At 53.0% G+C, this 18,359-nt stretch overlaps 1 protein-coding gene across 4 annotated transcripts in view; it reads left to right on the top strand.

The window, feature by feature from the left end:
• The window catches only part of RYR1 (ryanodine receptor 1), a 106,398-nt gene extending 88,090 nt beyond the window's left edge, over positions 1-18,308 (top strand). For all 4 annotated transcript variants that reach the window (XM_074369713.1, XM_074369711.1, XM_074369712.1 and 1 more), the window contains 17 exons: positions 2,404-2,745; positions 5,278-6,096; positions 6,753-6,829; positions 7,400-7,550; positions 8,564-8,650; positions 9,714-9,965; positions 10,748-10,878; positions 12,681-12,723; positions 13,997-14,127; positions 14,229-14,289; positions 14,698-14,844; positions 15,101-15,235; positions 16,865-17,021; positions 17,422-17,486; positions 17,581-17,681; positions 17,872-17,923; positions 18,070-18,308. In XM_074369713.1, coding sequence (XP_074225814.1) covers positions 2,404-2,745; positions 5,278-6,096; positions 6,753-6,829; positions 7,400-7,550; positions 8,564-8,650; positions 9,714-9,965; positions 10,748-10,878; positions 12,681-12,723; positions 13,997-14,127; positions 14,229-14,289; positions 14,698-14,844; positions 15,101-15,235; positions 16,865-17,021; positions 17,422-17,486; positions 17,581-17,681; positions 17,872-17,923; positions 18,070-18,165 — 2,847 coding nt within the window. In that variant the 3' untranslated portion in view covers positions 18,166-18,308. The remainder of the gene's footprint in view (positions 1-2,403; positions 2,746-5,277; positions 6,097-6,752; positions 6,830-7,399; positions 7,551-8,563; positions 8,651-9,713; positions 9,966-10,747; positions 10,879-12,680; positions 12,724-13,996; positions 14,128-14,228; positions 14,290-14,697; positions 14,845-15,100; positions 15,236-16,864; positions 17,022-17,421; positions 17,487-17,580; positions 17,682-17,871; positions 17,924-18,069) is intronic.
• The last annotated feature ends 51 nt before the right edge of the window (positions 18,309-18,359 follow it).

Raw genomic sequence — 18,359 nt, 5'->3', positions numbered from 1 at the left:
CTCAAGAAAAGCATGCAAATTCCAGGTCTGGAGGAGAAGGAGACTCCAGCAAAGAAAGCTGACAAAAGTCAGAGAAGGTATTTCAAAAGGAGGTAGGCAAGTGGACACTGACAAAGGGAGAGCAGCAAATCACAAGGGCACAGTCTGGGACTGAATGGAGGAGATGGAGTCTGCGGCCCCGTGTGGAGCAGAGTTGGAGGGCATCAGATTTTAAGAGGGGCAGTGTCACACTGCATCATAAGGGAAGGAATCAGGTTGATGGAGTGGCAGTAGAAGGTGGAGAGTTCCTGTGTGATTATGTCTCCACACTCTGTGGTTTCTAGAGCCCTTCATGATTTGCAAAGCATGTTACTCATTTAGAAAGCATTTTGCAAAGTTCTTGGCTACAAAGCACTTTTTACAGACAGAAAATTTCGCTTCTGTTCATACCCTAGAGCAGCGTTTCTCAGATTGCACACTGCAACCCATCTGTTGGTCATGAAATTAATTTAGATAAGTCATGACCAGCATCTTTAAAAATAAAATAGAATAGAACATTGCAGAGTGTGTTGCATAGCGAAAGTCAGAATTGTGTCATGAAACCCTTTTTTTTGGATCACATTGTAAAATCCATCCTTACTGTAGGTGCGGTCAAAACATTTGAAAGACCGCCCCAGAGGACCTCTTGCAAAAAGTTTATCGGAGATCAGCACGAGAATGTTCAATGAGGTTGGGGGGTAGGGTAATACCTCAGTGGTAGAGCACATGCTTGGCAAGCATGAGGTCCTAGGTTCAATCCCCAGTACCTCCATTTAAGGAAAAAAACATAAAATGTTCAATGAAAGTGTTGTCTGTAAAGTAAAAAACCAGAAGCAACCTAAATGTCCGTCATCAGGAGGGTTGTACTTATAAAACAGGAATACTACACAGCAGTGAAAATGCATCATTTGCTCTATATATCAACGTGGATAGATCTTGAAAACATGAATGATAAAAGCAAGTTTCAAATTACGTGGTTATAATAACAATTCTTTAAATCAAAATGCATAGGACATTATATATTTTTGTGGGAAAATGGCAGCATGTAGGTAGTAGAAATACTGACATTTTTTTATTGAAACATAGTGGATTTACAGTATTAGTTTCAGGTAGAGAAAATAGTGATTCACTATTTTTATAGATTATATTCTGTTTAAAGTTATTATAAAATGTTGACTATATTCTCTGTGCTGTACAATATGTCCTTGTAGCTTATTTATTTTATTTATGTATATATTTATATATATATTTATTTATATATATATATATATATACCTCTTAATCCCCATCCCTACCTTTCCCCTCCCCTCTTCCCTCTCCCTACAGGTAACCACTAGTTGGTTTTCTATATATCTGTGAGTCTGTCTCTGTTTTGTTATGTTCATTCGTTTATTTTTTAAGATTCCACATATAAGTGATAATATACAGTATTTGTCTGTTGGACTTATTTCACTAAGCATAATACCATCATGTGATACATACTTCTTTGGAAGGATACACCAACTCCAGGTGGTTACCTTGGGGGAGGGTTGAGGGGATGGAGCAAGAGAAGGGAACACCGAGGGCTCCAATCATACCTGTCATGTTTTAGTTCTTAAATATATCGTAGTTAAAAAATATGTCATCATGAGCATTTATTAATTCTGAGGTGATGGACATATGACTCTTAATTCCCAGTTGAAATTCAGAGGCCTCCACTCTTGTCAGGTGTCTATTTAGTTGCTGGAGTGGGAAACAAATGGCTTCGGGGAAGGGGCAGAGTTGGTGGCACTGATCATTCAGGGCCCAAGCCTTGAGGGGGCTGGCCTGGATGAAAGAGTAATTATCTAACTTGGAGACAGAAGGAGCCGTGTGGACAAGGTGGCTCAACTGACCTTTGAGTGAGGGACACAGCCAGCACGGGGGGAGCCAGGGAGAGAAATGCACAACTCCATTGTCCTCCTGCTCCCTGACCCAACTGGATGGGCCCCACCTGCAGCCAGAGGGTCAAGAGAGCCCCTGGTACAGGCCACAGGTGCCATCATGCAGGGGAGGAGAGCAGGCCTGCAGGGGCCACCAGGACTGGCACACGGGGAGCTTGCAGCAGCATCCCTTTACCAATTGCTACACAAATGCTGAGTTTCATCAATTCACATCTTACCATCTCTGAAAATGGAATGTATCTTACAGCAGATGATGGCTCAGCTTTGTGGAAATGCAGCATTCAGTATTTTAATGGCTGGAACATCCTTACCCACACCAACCTGCTGGGTGTCAGCCTTGGATGCTGGTTATGATTCTGACCTTTCTGTCTTTATAAAAAGTCCACAGTTGTTTCAGGAAGAGCACTGGGGCTCCCTAGGCCACCCCTCTGACCTCCCCTGCTCACCTCTGCCCACCCTCCAGGCCATGGACAGCCAGAAGCAGTTCACCGGTCCGGAAATCCAGTTCCTGCTTTCGTGCTCCGAAGCCGATGAGAACGAGATGATTGACTGCGAGGAGTTCGCCAACCGCTTCCAGGAGCCAGCCCGCGACATCGGCTTCAATGTGGCGGTTCTGCTAACCAACCTATCGGAGCACGTGCCGCACGACCCGCGCCTGCGCAACTTCCTTGAGCTGGCAGAGAGCATCCTGGACTACTTCCGGCCCTACCTGGGCCGCATCGAGATCATGGGCGCTTCGCGCCGCATCGAGCGCATCTACTTCGAGATCTCGGAGACCAACCGCGCCCAGTGGGAGATGCCCCAGGTCAGCGGACCTGCGCAAGTGCATGCTGGCTTCCCAGGGCTTCGGGGCATGCTCCTCATACGCTTGGACCCCACAAGAGGCTCTGTACACTTTGCACCTCTGCTCTGCAGACCCTCGTGGGCCCCTGCTCTGCTCATGCAAGCCCATGCCCACCCTTTGGCACACATCATATGAGCGCTGCTGTGTCCTTGCACATCCCTGGTTCTCCCACGCCCACCTCTTACAGACTCGGCGCACACATGGATATATACCCTTATACACGTAGCAGCATCCTTGTGCCCTCACGGTGGCCGCCCCCACACCGTGCCTGCCACTTGCACGCTCACCCTGGGAGCTCTTATATTCCTGATGCAGCCACATCCACATGCTCAGGTACTTGAACCCACGTGGCTGTACACACCTTGCTCACCTTCCCAGTCCCTGGTGTGCCATCTCTTGGCGCTGGCCTGCCCACACCCACTCTTTTGTAATCTTTGAGGTGCCCTGTATGCTGGCCCACCCCTTACCAATCACCACATGTGCCCCCAAATGCCCTCTGAGTTCCTAGCACACAATGCCCATTCCACTGACTCTGGGTGCACACGTGGTGCACATCTCCTGTACTCACTCTGAGGATGCCAGTGTGTCTTCCTGCAGCCCTGGCACATCATATGGTTGTCCACCCCTCACTCATTCACCTGCATGTGCCTTCCTATAGCCCTGGCACCCTCATGCTCATCCCTGCACACTGGAGCCACCCTCTCAGACTCACCTACAAGAGCCCCTGCATGTCCTTGGTGGCCAGATCTACTCCTTGACCTGATGTGCCCCTAATATGACCAGTCCACAAGTGTTTGAATGCCCCTTACGTACTCACTTGCTCCAGGAGTACAGTCATGTGGCCCTGGCACACCCCAGCCCACCTCATACACTTAGCATGTATGTAGTTCCCACATTCTCTTGCACTCCCATGAGCTCCACCTGCACACTCGGCCCCCAGCCCTGCCCCTGTGGTCCTGGTGGCCCTCCAGCTCACTCTCACAATGCACTTCCCTACCCTGGGCACTCACAATTCCTCTTTGTTCCTCACATGCATCAAGCACCTGCCTGCTCCTCCCACCTGCTCTTGCACACCCTTCCCCGCTTACACTCGAAGTCCATGTGGCTTGCACCCCCATCATCTCCTCAACACCTGGGCCCCTCGCATTTCCTCAGTGCCACCTGGCTCATGCACATCTGGGCTTGCACCCCACCCTAAGCCCCATCCTCATGTTCCAGGCCCTCTTATACTGACTCCCAAGTCCCCCTGCACGTTCATCCCGCTGCACATGCGCTGACGTATGAATTGAAGACCCTTCCCACACTCACACGGCTCAGCCCTCGGTTTTGCCCAGGCCCTTGCATGCCTGCTGTATATGCGCATGCCTGCCGTGCACACTGCACCCTGCATGGTTGCATTCTTCCCACATCCTCCCATGCCACCACACCCTCCTTGACCGCTATCCCTCCCTTAATCCCTGGTGCTCTCTCACAAGGCTCTTGCACATCAGCTTTTTCACATATTCCACTGGAACCCCAAGGTTTTGCACACTCACCTGTGTCCCTTGGGGCACCACTGCATACTCACCCTCCTCTCCGATCTGGCTTACAAGCCGTTGCACCATCCTTGCACCCAGGATGTCTGCACATCCTTGCATCTGCAGGAAGCCCTGGTTCCCTACTGGCCCTACACACCCTTGTACCTGTGATGCGGTGGGAGCTCTGCCCTCCCCCCCCCCACCCCTTACATGCACCCTATGTGTGCACTCTTTCTCATAGCATTCTTCCTCTCTAAACATTCATTTCCTCCTGTTCATGACTCATATTCCCACTCTCTCCTGATGCTCCAGAGTCCACATCTGCCTGCATGGCCCCCAGCGCTCATGCAGCAATACAATAGCAAACACTATACAGCATCTGGTAGGGGCCAGGCACTGTGCATCCATCAATTCACTTAATCCTCACACTAACCCTATTACCCATAGGCCCTACTATTATTCTCCGATTTACAGAAGGGGAAACAGGCCTAGAGAGTTATGTGTAACTCAGTGGTAGAATCAGGATTAGAACCCAGGCAGTCTGGTTGCAGAACAGTTGCCAAAACCCACTGTGCTCCGTCTTTCAAAGAAGCCAAAAGCATAGATTCTGGAACCACCTTGTTGGTAATTTGAATCCTACACCTGCCACCTCTCAGGTGCGTCACCCTGGGCACATGGCTTTCTGGGCCTCCATTTACTCATCTGTAAAATGGGGATAATAGCCTCGACTTCTAGGATGGCTTGTGAGGATTAAATGAGATACCATATGGAAAATGCCTGATACAGGGCCCGGCCTCATCGAAGTTCTTACTAGTGCACCTACAGCGAGCGCTGTATAGGTTTGCTATTGATAATAAAAACAATGACAATGCTTAGAACAGAGGCTGCAGCGGCGAACGCTTGCAGCTGCCAAGGCTGTTGTCCCAAGTCCCTGCGGACGGCGCCCCCATCACGTCCCCTCTGTCCCGCGTTGCAGGTGAAGGAGTCGAAGCGTCAGTTCATCTTCGACGTGGTGAACGAGGGCGGCGAATCGGAGAAAATGGAGCTCTTCGTGAGCTTCTGCGAGGACACCATCTTCGAGATGCAGATCGCCGCGCAGATCTCGGAGACCGAGGGCGAGCCGGAGGAGAACGATGACGAGGGCGCGGTCGTCGGCGCGGCGGAGCTGGGCGCCGAGGGCGCGGAGGAGGGCGCGGCAGGGCCCGAGGGCGCGGCGGCCACAGCGGCGGCGGGCTTGACGGCGCAGCTGACGGCGGCGGCGGGCCGGACCCTGCGCGGCCTCAGCTACCGCAGCCTGCGGCGGCGCGTGCGGCGGCTGCGGCGGCTCACGGCGCGCGAGGCGGCGACGGCGGTGGCCGCGCTGCTCTGGGCGGTGCTGGCGCGCGCGGGGGCGGCGGGCGCGGGGGCGGCGACGGGCGCGCTGCGCCTGCTCTGGGGCTCGCTCTTCGGCGGCGGCCTGGTGGAGGGCGCCAAGAAGGTGACGGTGACGGAGCTCCTGGCGGGCATGCCCGACCCCACGGGCGACGAGGTGCACGGCGAGCAGCCGACCGGGCCCGGTGGCGACGCGGACGGCGAAGATGCGGGCGAGGGCGCGGGCGATGCTGCGGAGGGCGTGGGCGACGAGGAGGCGGCGGCGGAGGAGGCCGGCCCTGGAGGCGCCGACCGGGCGGTAGCCGTGGCCGAAGGGGGCCCTTTCCGGCCCGAAGGGGCGGGCGGCCTTGGGGACATGGGTGATACGACGCCGGTGGAGCCACCCACTCCCGAGGGCTCCCCCATCATCAAGAGGAAGCTGGGGGTGAGAGGGAAGGCGGGGGCTTCAGGGTTTTGGAGAGATTGTGGGTTGGAGGGAGGGAGAGAGGGGGAAGAGAGACTCTAATAGACCGAGGTGGGGTAGGGGGGTCGGCGCACAGAGAGCCTGAGAGACACGCAGAGATGGAGACCTGGAGGAAGGCTCGAAGTGAAAAGACAGTGTTTTTGGGAGAGGCAGAGAAAAAGATCATCTGGCGCCAGATAGAGCAGGAGATCCAGAGACCAAATTAGAGGGGAAGCGGGACCAAGAACTAGGAAGACCCAAGAGAGTGTCGGGGACACTGGGGAAGACCTTCAGAGATTGACCGTTGTGGTAAATTAATGAGCCCACGTTACAAAAGCCCCTAAAGCATCCTCAGGCCCTCAGTGCAATGAGTGCTAGGTGGGTGTGGTTGTCAACGTAATGGGAAGCCCTGGGGGGAGAAGAGCTCCACTTGGAGTCAGCCTGATTCTGCACTGTGCTTTGGCCGAGGCACTCCACCTCTCTGAGCTGCAGTTTCCCCTCTGTAAAATGAGAATCATAATGCCGCTTCTAGTGGGAGAGAAAGTAAAACTTAGAAAGGGACACAGATATGAATAGGCAGGGCAGCACTGAGAAGCACTTGGGGTGTGGCTCGGCCCTGATGCTTGCCCTGCCCCCAGGTGGATGGAGAGGAAGAGGAGCTGCCTCCCCAGCCAGAGCCAGAGCCAGAGCCAGAGCCAGAGCCTGAGAAAGCTGAGTGAGTGACTTTGGGGTCCGAGGGGCCCAGCCCCTATCACTGCCTCCCTCCTGGTCTGGGAGCCTCCTGAGGTCAGCGCCTGAGGCTGTCCTGGTCACTCTGTGACCTCAGCATCACCCAGCCCAGGCAAATGAATGCTCCTCTCTTACCCCCAGGCCCTTCTACCAGCCATTCCTTCCGCCCGCAACACCATCCCCCATGCTTCATCTCAGCCTCCCTCCTCCTCCCCATCTTGGCTCACATGTCTCCTTCTTCAGGAAGCCTACCTTACACCCACCCCCTAAGTTGAAGAGGTGTCTCCTCTGGGCTCCCGTAAGTCCCCGAGCTTGCCGCATCCCAGCCCAGACCACTCTGGGATGCTACTGCCTAGGGTACTGTCTGTACCCCCACTGGATCAGAGCCCCATGAGGACAGGGCTAGAAGTTGTCTCACTACTATGTCCCCAGCACTATCTAGGCCTGGACCAGGCATGGGGTGGGCACCAGTACATGGCCTTGAATGAATGAATGAATGCGTGCATGCATGCATTTCCCAGGCACCTCCTCACTCTTTCTCTGTCCTGGCCTGCAGTGCTGAGAATGGGGAGAAGCAAGAAGTCCCCGAGCCCCCACCAGAGCCCCCCAAGAAGACAGCTCCTCCACCCCCTCCGAAGAAGGAGGAGGCTGGAGGTGGGGGCCTGGAGTTCTGGGGAGAACTGGAAGTACAGAGGGTGAAGTTCTTGGTGAGGACCCAGCAAGGGCACGCTGAAGCCTCCTCTCCCCGCATTCACAGTACCTCTACTCGCACCCTGTTCTTGAGCCCATCTGTGCCAGGCTCCTCTCTGAGGGGCAGCCACACTGGGCAGAGGGCAGAGATGTCCCCAGGCAGAGCGGGACCTGGGCACAGAGCAGCATTTTCAGGTGGTCCCCACTTGGCTCCTTGGCCTCTCCCTGCTCACAATCCTTATTCCAACCTCTATGCCTTTGCTCATCTGGAGTCACCAGCCTTGGCTTCCCACCCGCATCCTCTATCCAGAGCTAAACCCAGGAGGTCATGGCTCTGTGTTCCGTGACCTAATTTGTGGCTCTCAACCTTTGGGTAGGCGCTGCTACACCAGCCCCACCTCCTCCTCTGGGGGCAGAACTCATCTTCTCATCCAGGCCAGGAAGAAGGGAGGGAGGGCACTTGCGAGGGCAGGGTCCAGGGCTCCACCTGTCCTGTCTCCTCCTCACGCCAGCCTGACATGAGGGGCTGAGGGAAACATGTTGGACAGAGGCGGGTCAGTGAGGATTTGTGGGAAGAGTCGGGGATGGAGAGAACAGTGGAGAAAAAAAGAGGAAGGGAGAGGTGGACATAGATGTCCTTTGCCTGGGGTAAAGCAGACCAGGTCACCTCACCCAGGAAGCAGCATGGCAGACTGGTTGGGAATGTGGACTCTGGAGCTGGACTGCCGGGCTGCCACTTCTTGGCTATGTGACCTTGAACAAGATAGCTCACCTCCCTGAGCCTCTGTTTCCTCATCTGTAAAGTAGTCATATCAGCAGTCCCCACTTCATAGGATTGTGTGAGAATTAAACAGGTTCGTTCATATAAAGCTCTTAGCCCGGGGCTTGGTACGCAGTAAGCACTCAATAAATGGGAGGGTGTGGGGCCAGATACTGAGGACCCCAGTGCTTGGGTTGGGTGAGTGATGGGATGAACTCTCCAGGCAAGAGGGTGGACTGTGAGCTCTGTCTTTCTCTTTCCTCATCTCAGAACTACCTCTCCCGGAACTTTTACACTCTGCGATTCCTTGCTCTCTTCTTGGCGTTTGCCATCAACTTCATCTTGCTGTTTTATAAGGTGCTGGTCAGGAGGGGCCAGGAGAATCAAGCGCTTATCTGGGCTGTGGGGCGGGAGGCTCAGCCCTTCACAGGTTCCCAGGGCCCTTGTAGTTCACCAAGGACAAGATGTTGGGCTCAGGGGCCCCAGGAAGGTTCAGGCTGGACATCTACATCTTGGGACCCCTGTGGGGGTGAGTGTGGGTATCTGGGTCCATCTAGAACAAATGCCTGAGTGCCTGCAGGAGGGAGAGCAGGGAGCCAGTTCTGAGTTCCACGCTCAACTCGGCCACTTGCCAGCCCTGTGCCCCTGGGTGCAGGCCTGCCTTCACCTCCAAGCAACACACACTGATTCAGTCACATTTCTTTGCTTTCACATAAGCTAAAGAGGAATTTGTGGGAAGGAGGAGATGGGCAGCTTCTGGAACAGAAGGAGAGGGCTAAGAAGCAGGCCTTCCAAAGGACAAACGGATCCTTGTGGTCTTGCCAGGGATCTAGATAGCAGGATGGAGAGGCAGTCTAGCCGAGTGATCACAGAGCATGGCTTCTGTAGGACGAGATTCTGGCTCCACCACTCCCTAGCTGTATGACATTAGGCAAAGTACTTAATCTTTCTGTGCCTTAATTTCCTCATCTGTAGTATGGGATAATAACAGTGCTGACATCTTAGAGCCGTAGGAATTAAGAGAATTAACATGTGTAAAGCACTGAGAACACTACCTGGCATATAAAGGTGCTGTATAAATATTAACTAATACTACTAATTTTAGTATTAATGTTAATATTAGTGTTAAAATTAGTCTTCTTAGGGCTCCACTATCAAGGCAAATCAACCCTGTTTTCAGTTCTCCTGTCACTCAGTTCAATAGTAAGATTCCCAGGACAGAGTCTGATTTGCCAGCCAGGGTCTTGGGCCCACCCCTGGATCTTGATTGACAGTCCTACCAAGACTGTATCTGACAAGGGCTGAGACAAACCTCGGGAATGGAGGCTGTTGATTTTGTCAGTGGGTTCCAGGTATGGCAGACCAGGTACCAGGACACCTGGTCCCCCCATCTCCTCAACTGATCTCTGCTTCCCTTCAGGTCTCAGACTCTCCACCTGGGGAGGATGACATGGAGGGCTCAGCAGCTGGGGACCTGTCAGGTGCAGGGTCTGGTGGCGGCTCTGGCTGGGGCTCGGGGGCTGGAGAGGAAGCAGAGGGCGACGAGGATGAGAACATGGTGTACTACTTCCTGGAGGAGAGCACAGGCTACATGGAACCTGCCTTGCGATGTCTGAGCCTGCTGCACACACTGGTGGCCTTTCTCTGCATCATTGGCTACAACTGCCTCAAGGTGGGCCAGGACCACAGCCTGGGGGGCTGGGGCTCGTGTGTGTCTGGGGCTCGGGCTGGGGGATCTCACACAGTGGCTGGGACAGAGAGGGCCTTGCTCAGGTTGGGGTAAGAGTCAGGGGACTGAATACAGGGTTGGGGTCTTCAGCAAGGATGATATTCAAACTGGGAACTGATGTGGGTCTCAGCCGAGGAGTCAGGTCCTGTGGCAATGGTAATTTTTGGATCAAGAAGCAAAATTTGTCACTGGGAGTGCTATTTTCTGCATGTTGTTCAGCTAGTGAGTTAATATCTGTGACCGTCTGTGGGCCTCAGACATAACATGGGCGCTCACAGCGGGGTGTGGATTCTGACGTCACTTGTGCCTAAAGTTTGTGATGCCCCATGAGGTGTGTGATGAGAACTTCAGTTTGGGTTCCATGAGATCTGACTGTTCAGCAAATCTTGATACTTTACAACTGGACAAACAGGGGTCCTTTGATGCCTGCTGCTCCCTCGGCCTGGAATGCCCCGCCCTACTCCCACCTCCTTTCACCTGCCCGTTTTATTCCTCCTTCTTCCCTTGGGAGGCCCCAGGCTGCAGCAGGCACCACTTCTGGGCTCTTCCTGTTTTTTTTCCCCCTCTCAGCCCTGACCCTCTGACCACCTTGCCCCCTTACTGACCTGATCACTCTAGGAATGGGGGGTCTCATGCAGGCTCCAGCCAGATCGCCTGGCTCCTGCCGAGGCTGTGGTCTCCTGAGGTGCCTGACACCCACCCCTTTGACTCCATGAACAATGTAGGTGCCCCTAGTGATCTTTAAGCGGGAGAAGGAGCTGGCCCGGAAGCTGGAGTTTGACGGCCTCTACATCACGGAGCAGCCTGAGGACGATGATGTGAAGGGGCAGTGGGACCGGCTGGTGCTCAACACGCCGTAAGGGCCCAGCCCCCGCGTCGTGGTGGGTGGGGGAAGTGGGTTTCCACTCCAGTCCGGGTGTGACCAGGGTTCCTTCCAGTCACTGCAGTCCTGACTCATTCTCCCCAAGCCTTCGCCTCCCTCTTCGTAATACGACAAATTTCCCGGGCATTAAAATACCGGTGGGAGTGCCGGTGACACATACAGATTCCTGGGCCCCAGCCCTGGGGATTCCAGTTCAGAGGATCTGAGGTGGCACCCAGGAACCTACATTTTAAACTCTGTCCCCACATGTGCTTCTCACCAGGTGCCATGAATGGGAAATATAGGAAATCATTTGGTTTTTAAACTGAGCCCAGAGAGGGAATGAGGGTTGTGAGGGCAGTGTGGTGGGACTCTGGACCCCCAAAGTACGCTCCCAGCCCCTTTCATTTCATCCAGGTCAGGTCCCAACTTAGTGTTCCTATGGCAGGGCTGTGTCGTGAGAGGGAGGCATGTGCAGAATAAAAAGCCCCAGCAGGTTGGAAACCTGGGTTGGCCCCACGCTACCTGGGAGTTCCTGGTCAAGTCACTTAGCTTCTCTGTGCCTCCGTTTCCTCATCTGTAAAGTGGGGATAAATAATAGCACCAACCTCACAAGGACCCTGTGGCTATGAAATGAGTTAGTGTGATTTCTAGGGCTCAGAAAGTCCTAGATGAGGGTTGGAAGGTATTTTATTATGCGGTCCTGCCTAGTGAAGGAGTGTGAGGAGAGAGAAGTCATACCAAGGACATCCTGTGCTCTCCTCGTCACCATCAAAGGCACATTTAAGTTACACACATTCAAGTACATGTACTTGACAAACTGTTTAAAATAGTGTCTGCCCAAGACCTTGACTTCTTTTTGGTTGTTGTTGTTATTTATTTACTTAGTGGGTTTTTTGAGGGGGGGATTAGGTTATTTATTTATCTTTTTTTTTAATGGAGGTACTGGGGATTGAACCCAGGACCTTGTGCACGCTAAGCATGTGCTCTACCACTAAGCTATACCTACCCACCTAAGACCTTGACTTCTAAATACCATTTTCCTCAACGAGGAACCAAGCAGCTTGGAGAAGTGGCAGATTTCAGGGCTGGGGCAGGGAAATGCAAGATGAAACTGGATTACCTTGTCAGAAAGCAAGGATGTGCTCAATGAAAAATGGTGACAGGCTGAAAGGACCCAGCCACCAGCTAGAAGGGGCCCCCACTGGGCAAATCAGGGACAATTTGAGCATCAGGAAGGACAGGAAGGGCCACGAATTGAAACAGCAAATAGATCTAAATCCATGGATTCGTAGTAAATCTCTGTTCCACTCCCCATCCCACCCCCTGCAAATAAAACCCATTGGCCACCTTGGCAGGATGTTAGAGCATCAACTCGTCATTTATAAAACTGGTAACTAAAGAGCCTGATTCATCAAACAAAATTAAATGAAACAGTGAGAAAGCACACCGTTCTCCAGAGCCAGAGCAAGGCCAGACCGCTGGCCCTGCCTCCCCACCTGAATTCAGGTCTATGTTTTTTGTTTTTTTGTGTTTTGTTTTTGCACATCCCGGCTCCAAATGCAAGCCACCTACCTCCCCTAAGCTCCCCAAAAGATGGCAGTAGGGGGGAAGGGGTTGACCTTGGACAAACTTCACCTGGCACGGGGTCTTTAGGGCCTGACCCCAAGTGAGATGCGACCGCACTGTGTGGAGTCCCCTGGGAGAAAAGAACTGGAATTCCAAAGCCCCCTGGCCTGGCTGGTGGCTCCTCTTCCCTCCTGCCCTGACATCTTGTGGCCTCTTTCTCTCGGCAGGTCTTTTCCCAGCAACTACTGGGACAAGTTCATCAAGCGGAAGGTGAGAGAATGTGAATGGGGCAGTAGATGGGCCTCCTGGGCTGGGTCCCTTCCTGCCACCTGGCCATCTAAGCCCCATCAAGCACTCGCTTTGTGTGCGACCTTGGGCGAGGGGATTTGCTGAGGGAGCACCTCAGTTTGCCCATCTGGAAATAGGCATGATAACCACACACCCCTCTCTGGAAAGCGACGATGTGCATAGCAAGCATAACATAGTGCCTGGCACAGAGTAAGTACTCAATAAATATTAATTTTAGGGGAGGAAGTAAAGCATTCTGTTTTAAGCACATAGACTCGGGAGCTGGACTGTCTTGTTTTTCTACTCCTAGCTGTGTGAGCCTTTCGGTGTCTCAGTTTCCCTCACATTCAAAGTGAGGTAATAAGAGGGCCGACCCCACAGGGTTGTTGTAAAGTTTATATGACCTACTAAGTGTGCAGTATCTGGCCCATAGGAAAACATTAGGGCTGCGGTATACTCAGTGGTAGAGCACGTGCCCACCATGCATGAGGTCCTGGGTCCAATCCCCAGTGCCTGCACTTAAAAAAAAAAAAAAAATACATGTTGGCTGATACATTCATTCACGCAACAGATGTTTATTGAGCACCTACTACGTGCCAGGAACAATTTTGGGGGACGTGGAGTCCAAGCAGTAGATACATTTCAAGCAGTAAACACATTTTGATACTCGAGTTGGACAGACAGATGAGGAACACGTTTATAGTGTTCAGGTGGTGATAAGTGCTGCAGAAGGAAAAAATAATCCAGTAAGAGGGTTGGAGAGTGCGTGGGTGCTGGCCCAGAGAGGTTGATCTTTCTTGTGCAGGGTGGTAAGGGAGTGAGCCAGGTGGAAATCTGGGGGAAGACCACCCTAGGCAGGGGGAACAGCCAGTGCAAAGGTCCTGGGGGAGGAACGTGCCTGGCATATTTGAGGAGCCGTGAGGGGGGCCAGTGTGGCTGGAGCAGAGTGAGTAAGGGGGTGAGGGGGAGGAGATAAGTCCATAGATGACAGGCGGCCCAGTTGTATAGGATTCTTTGCCCACTTGCCTAATAATAATAAATTATCCCAAATAATTTGGCTAATGAATTAACTGGACCTTTATCACGTTTGGACCCTCCCCCTGAGGATCTGAAGAAAGGTCTGGCCCTTCTTCCCAGAAAAATGCATTCCCAATTTTTCACACAAAATTCAGAGTGTTCCCAGATGCCTCGCCAACCCAGGCCATGACTCGTCCCACTCCAGTGGTATCTGCTTGCCCTCTGCTCTCCTGTGCAGGTCCTGGACAAGCACGGGGACATCTATGGGCGGGAGCGGATCGCCGAGCTGCTGGGCATGGATCTGGCCACGCTGGAGATCACAGCGCACAATGAACGCAAGCCTGAACCACCGCCGGGGCTGCTTACCTGGTGAGCCAGGGGTGATCCTGCCCAGGACAGGGGCAGGCAGGGGAGGTGGCCAGGGTCTGACCCTCCAGCATCTGGCCATCCCTCTTACCTCCACCTGACAGGCTCATGTCCATTGACATCAAGTACCAGATCTGGAAGTTCGGAGTCATCTTCACCGACAATGTGAGGAGAGACTTGTAGGTGGGGGAGGGACCTGCAGGAGAAGGACCCTAGGAGGGTTGGGGGCTCCAGCACCAGGGAGCCCTGACCAGGGACTGACTCCTGAGCCTCTGTGCACCTCTAATCCTAGGGTACCCTCTGACCGCTCCCCCCAAGGCTCCTTGTCCCCTAGAATGCTCTTGAATTTCCAGACTATGTCCTGCAGAGGGTTCCTCAACTCCACCCAGGATGGATTCTCACCCAGAGTGCTCCATTGTTCTAGAGTGTTCCTGATCCTTCAAATAATCCCAAGCCAGAGATGGCACCCTGACCCCCCAGAGCATACCCAACCCTCTTGAATGTTCCGGGGTCTCCCTGAGTTTTCCTTGACCCTCAGGAATGCTCTCTGACCCTGACTCTGTGTGCCCACAGTCTTTCCTGTACCTGGGCTGGTACATGGTGATGTCCCTCCTGGGGCACTACAACAACTTCTTTTTCGCTGCTCACCTCCTGGACATTGCCATGGGGGTCAAGACACTGCGCACCATCCTCTCCTCCGTCACCCACAATGGGAAACAGGTGTGGAGAGGACCTGCCTGAGGGATATGAGCCGGGCAGGGCCAAGCATGGCAGTCTGAGCAAGGGTGGAGGGGTGAGGGCTGGGCAGCTAGGGTGAGGAGGGGCCAGGCGGGCAGGCTGAGCCAGGGTGGGTGTGGGTTGTGAGGCCCCAGCAGGGAGAGCCACCTGGGTAGAAGCAGGGTCAGGACCCAGAAGGCTGGGCGTGGTGGAGGGGCCGGCTGAGCATGGAGCTGACCCACCCCCTGCCTGCCCCCAGCTGGTGATGACCGTGGGCCTCCTGGCGGTGGTGGTCTACCTGTACACCGTGGTGGCCTTCAACTTCTTCCGCAAGTTCTACAACAAGAGTGAGGATGAGGACGAGCCTGACATGAAGTGTGACGACATGATGACGGTGAGCCCTTCCCCCCAACGCTCTTGGGCAACTTCCAACCACCCCTGACCCTCAGTTTTCCCATCTGTCAAGGGGCTTAGGAATAGTGCCTACCTTGTAGGCTTATCGTGAGGGTTCAGTGAGCTGATACTTGTGAGGTACTTTGAACAGTGCTCAATAAACGTTAGCCACTGTTGTCATGTTATTTGAGCTTTTAAAGCTATTATTATCGGAAAGGTGCTCAGACACAGTGCCTGACTTACAAGCTACATGTTTTGGGGTTGGCTACTCAGCTTCCCCATGCTCTGGTGTCCTCACCTGTGAAATGGGTGTATAATAACAGTGCCTACATCCTAGGGTGGCTTTTAGGATGTAGTGATGCTCCCTGATCATCTAAGACTTAATAGTTGTAGAATACTGCCTGGTAGGGATTAAGAATTCCATAGATGTGAGCTATTGTCATCATTATCTGTAATTAAAAGTTTCACCCAAAGAATGCCATGCAGGTTTCATTTTTTTCTCTTCTAGTCTAATAGGGATGATCATAACCAAGTTGAGTTTCTCCTACTAGAGGCATGGGCCACATTTAAATGAATTATCCCAGGGCTTTATCTCAGAAGATGGCCTGTAATCAGGCACCGTGCTCTTGGGACCTATCCAGCTCCTCAGCCTGACATTTGAGCCCCACCACCCAGACCTGGCCTTGCCACTCAGCCTTGTTCCCTCCAGTCACTGGTCTTAGCCCTTACCTAAGACAACTAGGTTCTCCCACTTCCCAGGGACACAAAAAGAACAGTGTAAAATCTTTCCCACATGCCAGGCAGACCATGTTCCTCTCTCTTCTCAGAACTTCCTCTTGGTTCCCCAGTGCCTTCAGCATGGCTTACCAATAGCCAGGGAAAAGCTAGCCTGGCCTGAGTCTAACCACAGTCCTTCTTGCTTTTTGCTCTCTGGCTGCCTGGTGCCCTTCAGTTCCCCTAAGATCATGTATTTCCTCCCAACTCAAGCCCTTTGCATCTGACAGTCTCTCTGCCCCACCTCCACCTCAGACCCTGAGTACAAATACCCCTTCACTTGATGCCTCACCTTTCAACTTAAGTGCTGCCTCCTACAGGAAGCCCTCCTTGACCATTGGCTGGACCTCATTCCTCTTGCTGTTCTTGCTCACAGGAGCTCTACTTTCCAGCTTCACTGACCCTCTTTCAGTTCCTCACAGGAACAAGATGTCTTCTTTCCTCCCCAGTGGTGACGTTGCATGTGTGGTTTTCTCTGCCTGGAACACTCTCTTCCACCTAACATTTTCTTCAAGTTCCAGCTCACACATGTCCCTGCTTCTAGGAAGCCTTGCCTGATCACCCAGGCTGGGTGAGGCTTTCAAAGCTTCAGCGCTTCCTGTACTCCCCCCATCTCGCCCCTGATTACACTGTGCTTTCCCCGTCCCAGCCCTCAGCCCTCTGCCTGAGCTGTCCCTATCACAACCCTGATCATTTCTGGGCTGTCACTGTCTGATGCCATGTGAGGGCGGAGCCCAGGGCTGTCTCAGCCATTACTGTGAGTCTCCTGCCCCACTAGCCCAGGGTCCTGTAGGTACTTTGTGAATATTGAATGATTGAATGCATGACTAATGTGCTTCTCACCTTGCCCCCACAGTGTTACCTGTTTCACATGTACGTGGGTGTCCGAGCTGGTGGGGGCATTGGGGACGAGATTGAGGACCCAGCAGGTGATGAATATGAGCTGTACCGGGTGGTCTTCGACATCACCTTCTTCTTCTTTGTCATCGTCATCCTGCTGGCCATCATCCAGGGTCAGTGCTGGTCGGGGTTGTGGGAGTGGGGATGCCCAGAGGCAGACTAACTCCTCCAAGAGTGCAGGCCCGGGATCTGGTTGACCTGGCTCTGTTTCTCCCTACTGTGAGACTTTGGGCAAGTTACCTCTCTGAACCTCAGTTTCTCCATCTGTAAAATGGGGATATTAATTATACTAGTCTTATAGGGTTGTTGTGAGAATTAAGTCAATTCATAGGTAGTAAGGGTCTCATGGTAAGTGCTCAATAAATGCTAGGTATTATTTTTAAGTAGCAGGGTGAGATTAGGGAGATGAGAGATTAGGGAATGGGAGGCAAGGCTCAGAAGGGGGTAGCCAGAAGAAGGAGCAGTCTGAATTTGGTCAGAGATTAGGCACTGACTTGCACCCTGCCACCCCAGGTCTGATCATTGACGCTTTTGGTGAGCTCCGAGACCAACAAGAGCAAGTGAGGGAAGATATGGAGGTAGGTCATATCAGGGGGCGATCCAGAGGGATTACAGGACCCTGGGGGGGGGCTTCAAATGGGCCTCGACTCTGATGTTTCCTGCCACCCGCAGACCAAGTGCTTCATCTGCGGCATCGGCAGCGATTACTTTGATACGACACCGCATGGTTTCGAGACCCACACGCTAGAGGAGCACAACCTGGCCAATTACATGTGAGCGTGGGCCCGCTGGCCAATCAGGAGGGTGGGGGCGTGGCCGCCAACATCCGGGGAGGGGATACCGGGCTTTGGTCAGTTAGGAAAAGGGGTGTGGTATCCATGTGGGTGGGTTCTCAGCCAGCCAATCAGGAGAAGGTAAGTAAGGCTGGTTCTGACCTGTCTCCCACTGCCCTTCCAACCCCAGGTTTTTCCTGATGTATCTGATAAACAAGGATGAGACAGAACACACGGGTCAGGTAAGGGGGTGTTAATGGGAGAAAAATGGGCAAGGACATGGAGAATTTTAATATAAGGTCAATCAGCAGGTGGCAGTAAAAAGCTCAGATCATATCAAGCATTTGAAGATGTGACCAACCAACTCTTCCCCATCCCCAACCCCTAGGAGTCTTATGTCTGGAAGATGTACCAAGAGAGATGTTGGGATTTCTTCCCTGCTGGTGATTGTTTCCGCAAGCAGTATGAGGACCAGCTTAGCTGAGACACCCACAGCTGGCCCTTCACTCCCACTTCAAGTGCCTTATTCTTACAGCAAGCCCCTTAGTCCCCAGATCCCTCCTCCCAAGGCCGCTGGGGGAGAGGTGACCATGTGCTGTAGAAATAAAGTCTGTGCTACATCCCTGACGTTGTACTGGATCGTTGAAATTTGGGGGGGTCAGTAGGCATCCAGGAATT

The sequence above is a fragment of the Camelus bactrianus genome, chromosome 9 (assembly GCF_048773025.1).
Source record: "Camelus bactrianus isolate YW-2024 breed Bactrian camel chromosome 9, ASM4877302v1, whole genome shotgun sequence".
In the NCBI taxonomy this organism is placed as follows: Eukaryota; Metazoa; Chordata; class Mammalia; order Artiodactyla; family Camelidae; genus Camelus; species Camelus bactrianus.
Note: the sequence above shows the minus strand (reverse complement) of the source record. Positions and strands in the feature narration are given on the sequence as shown.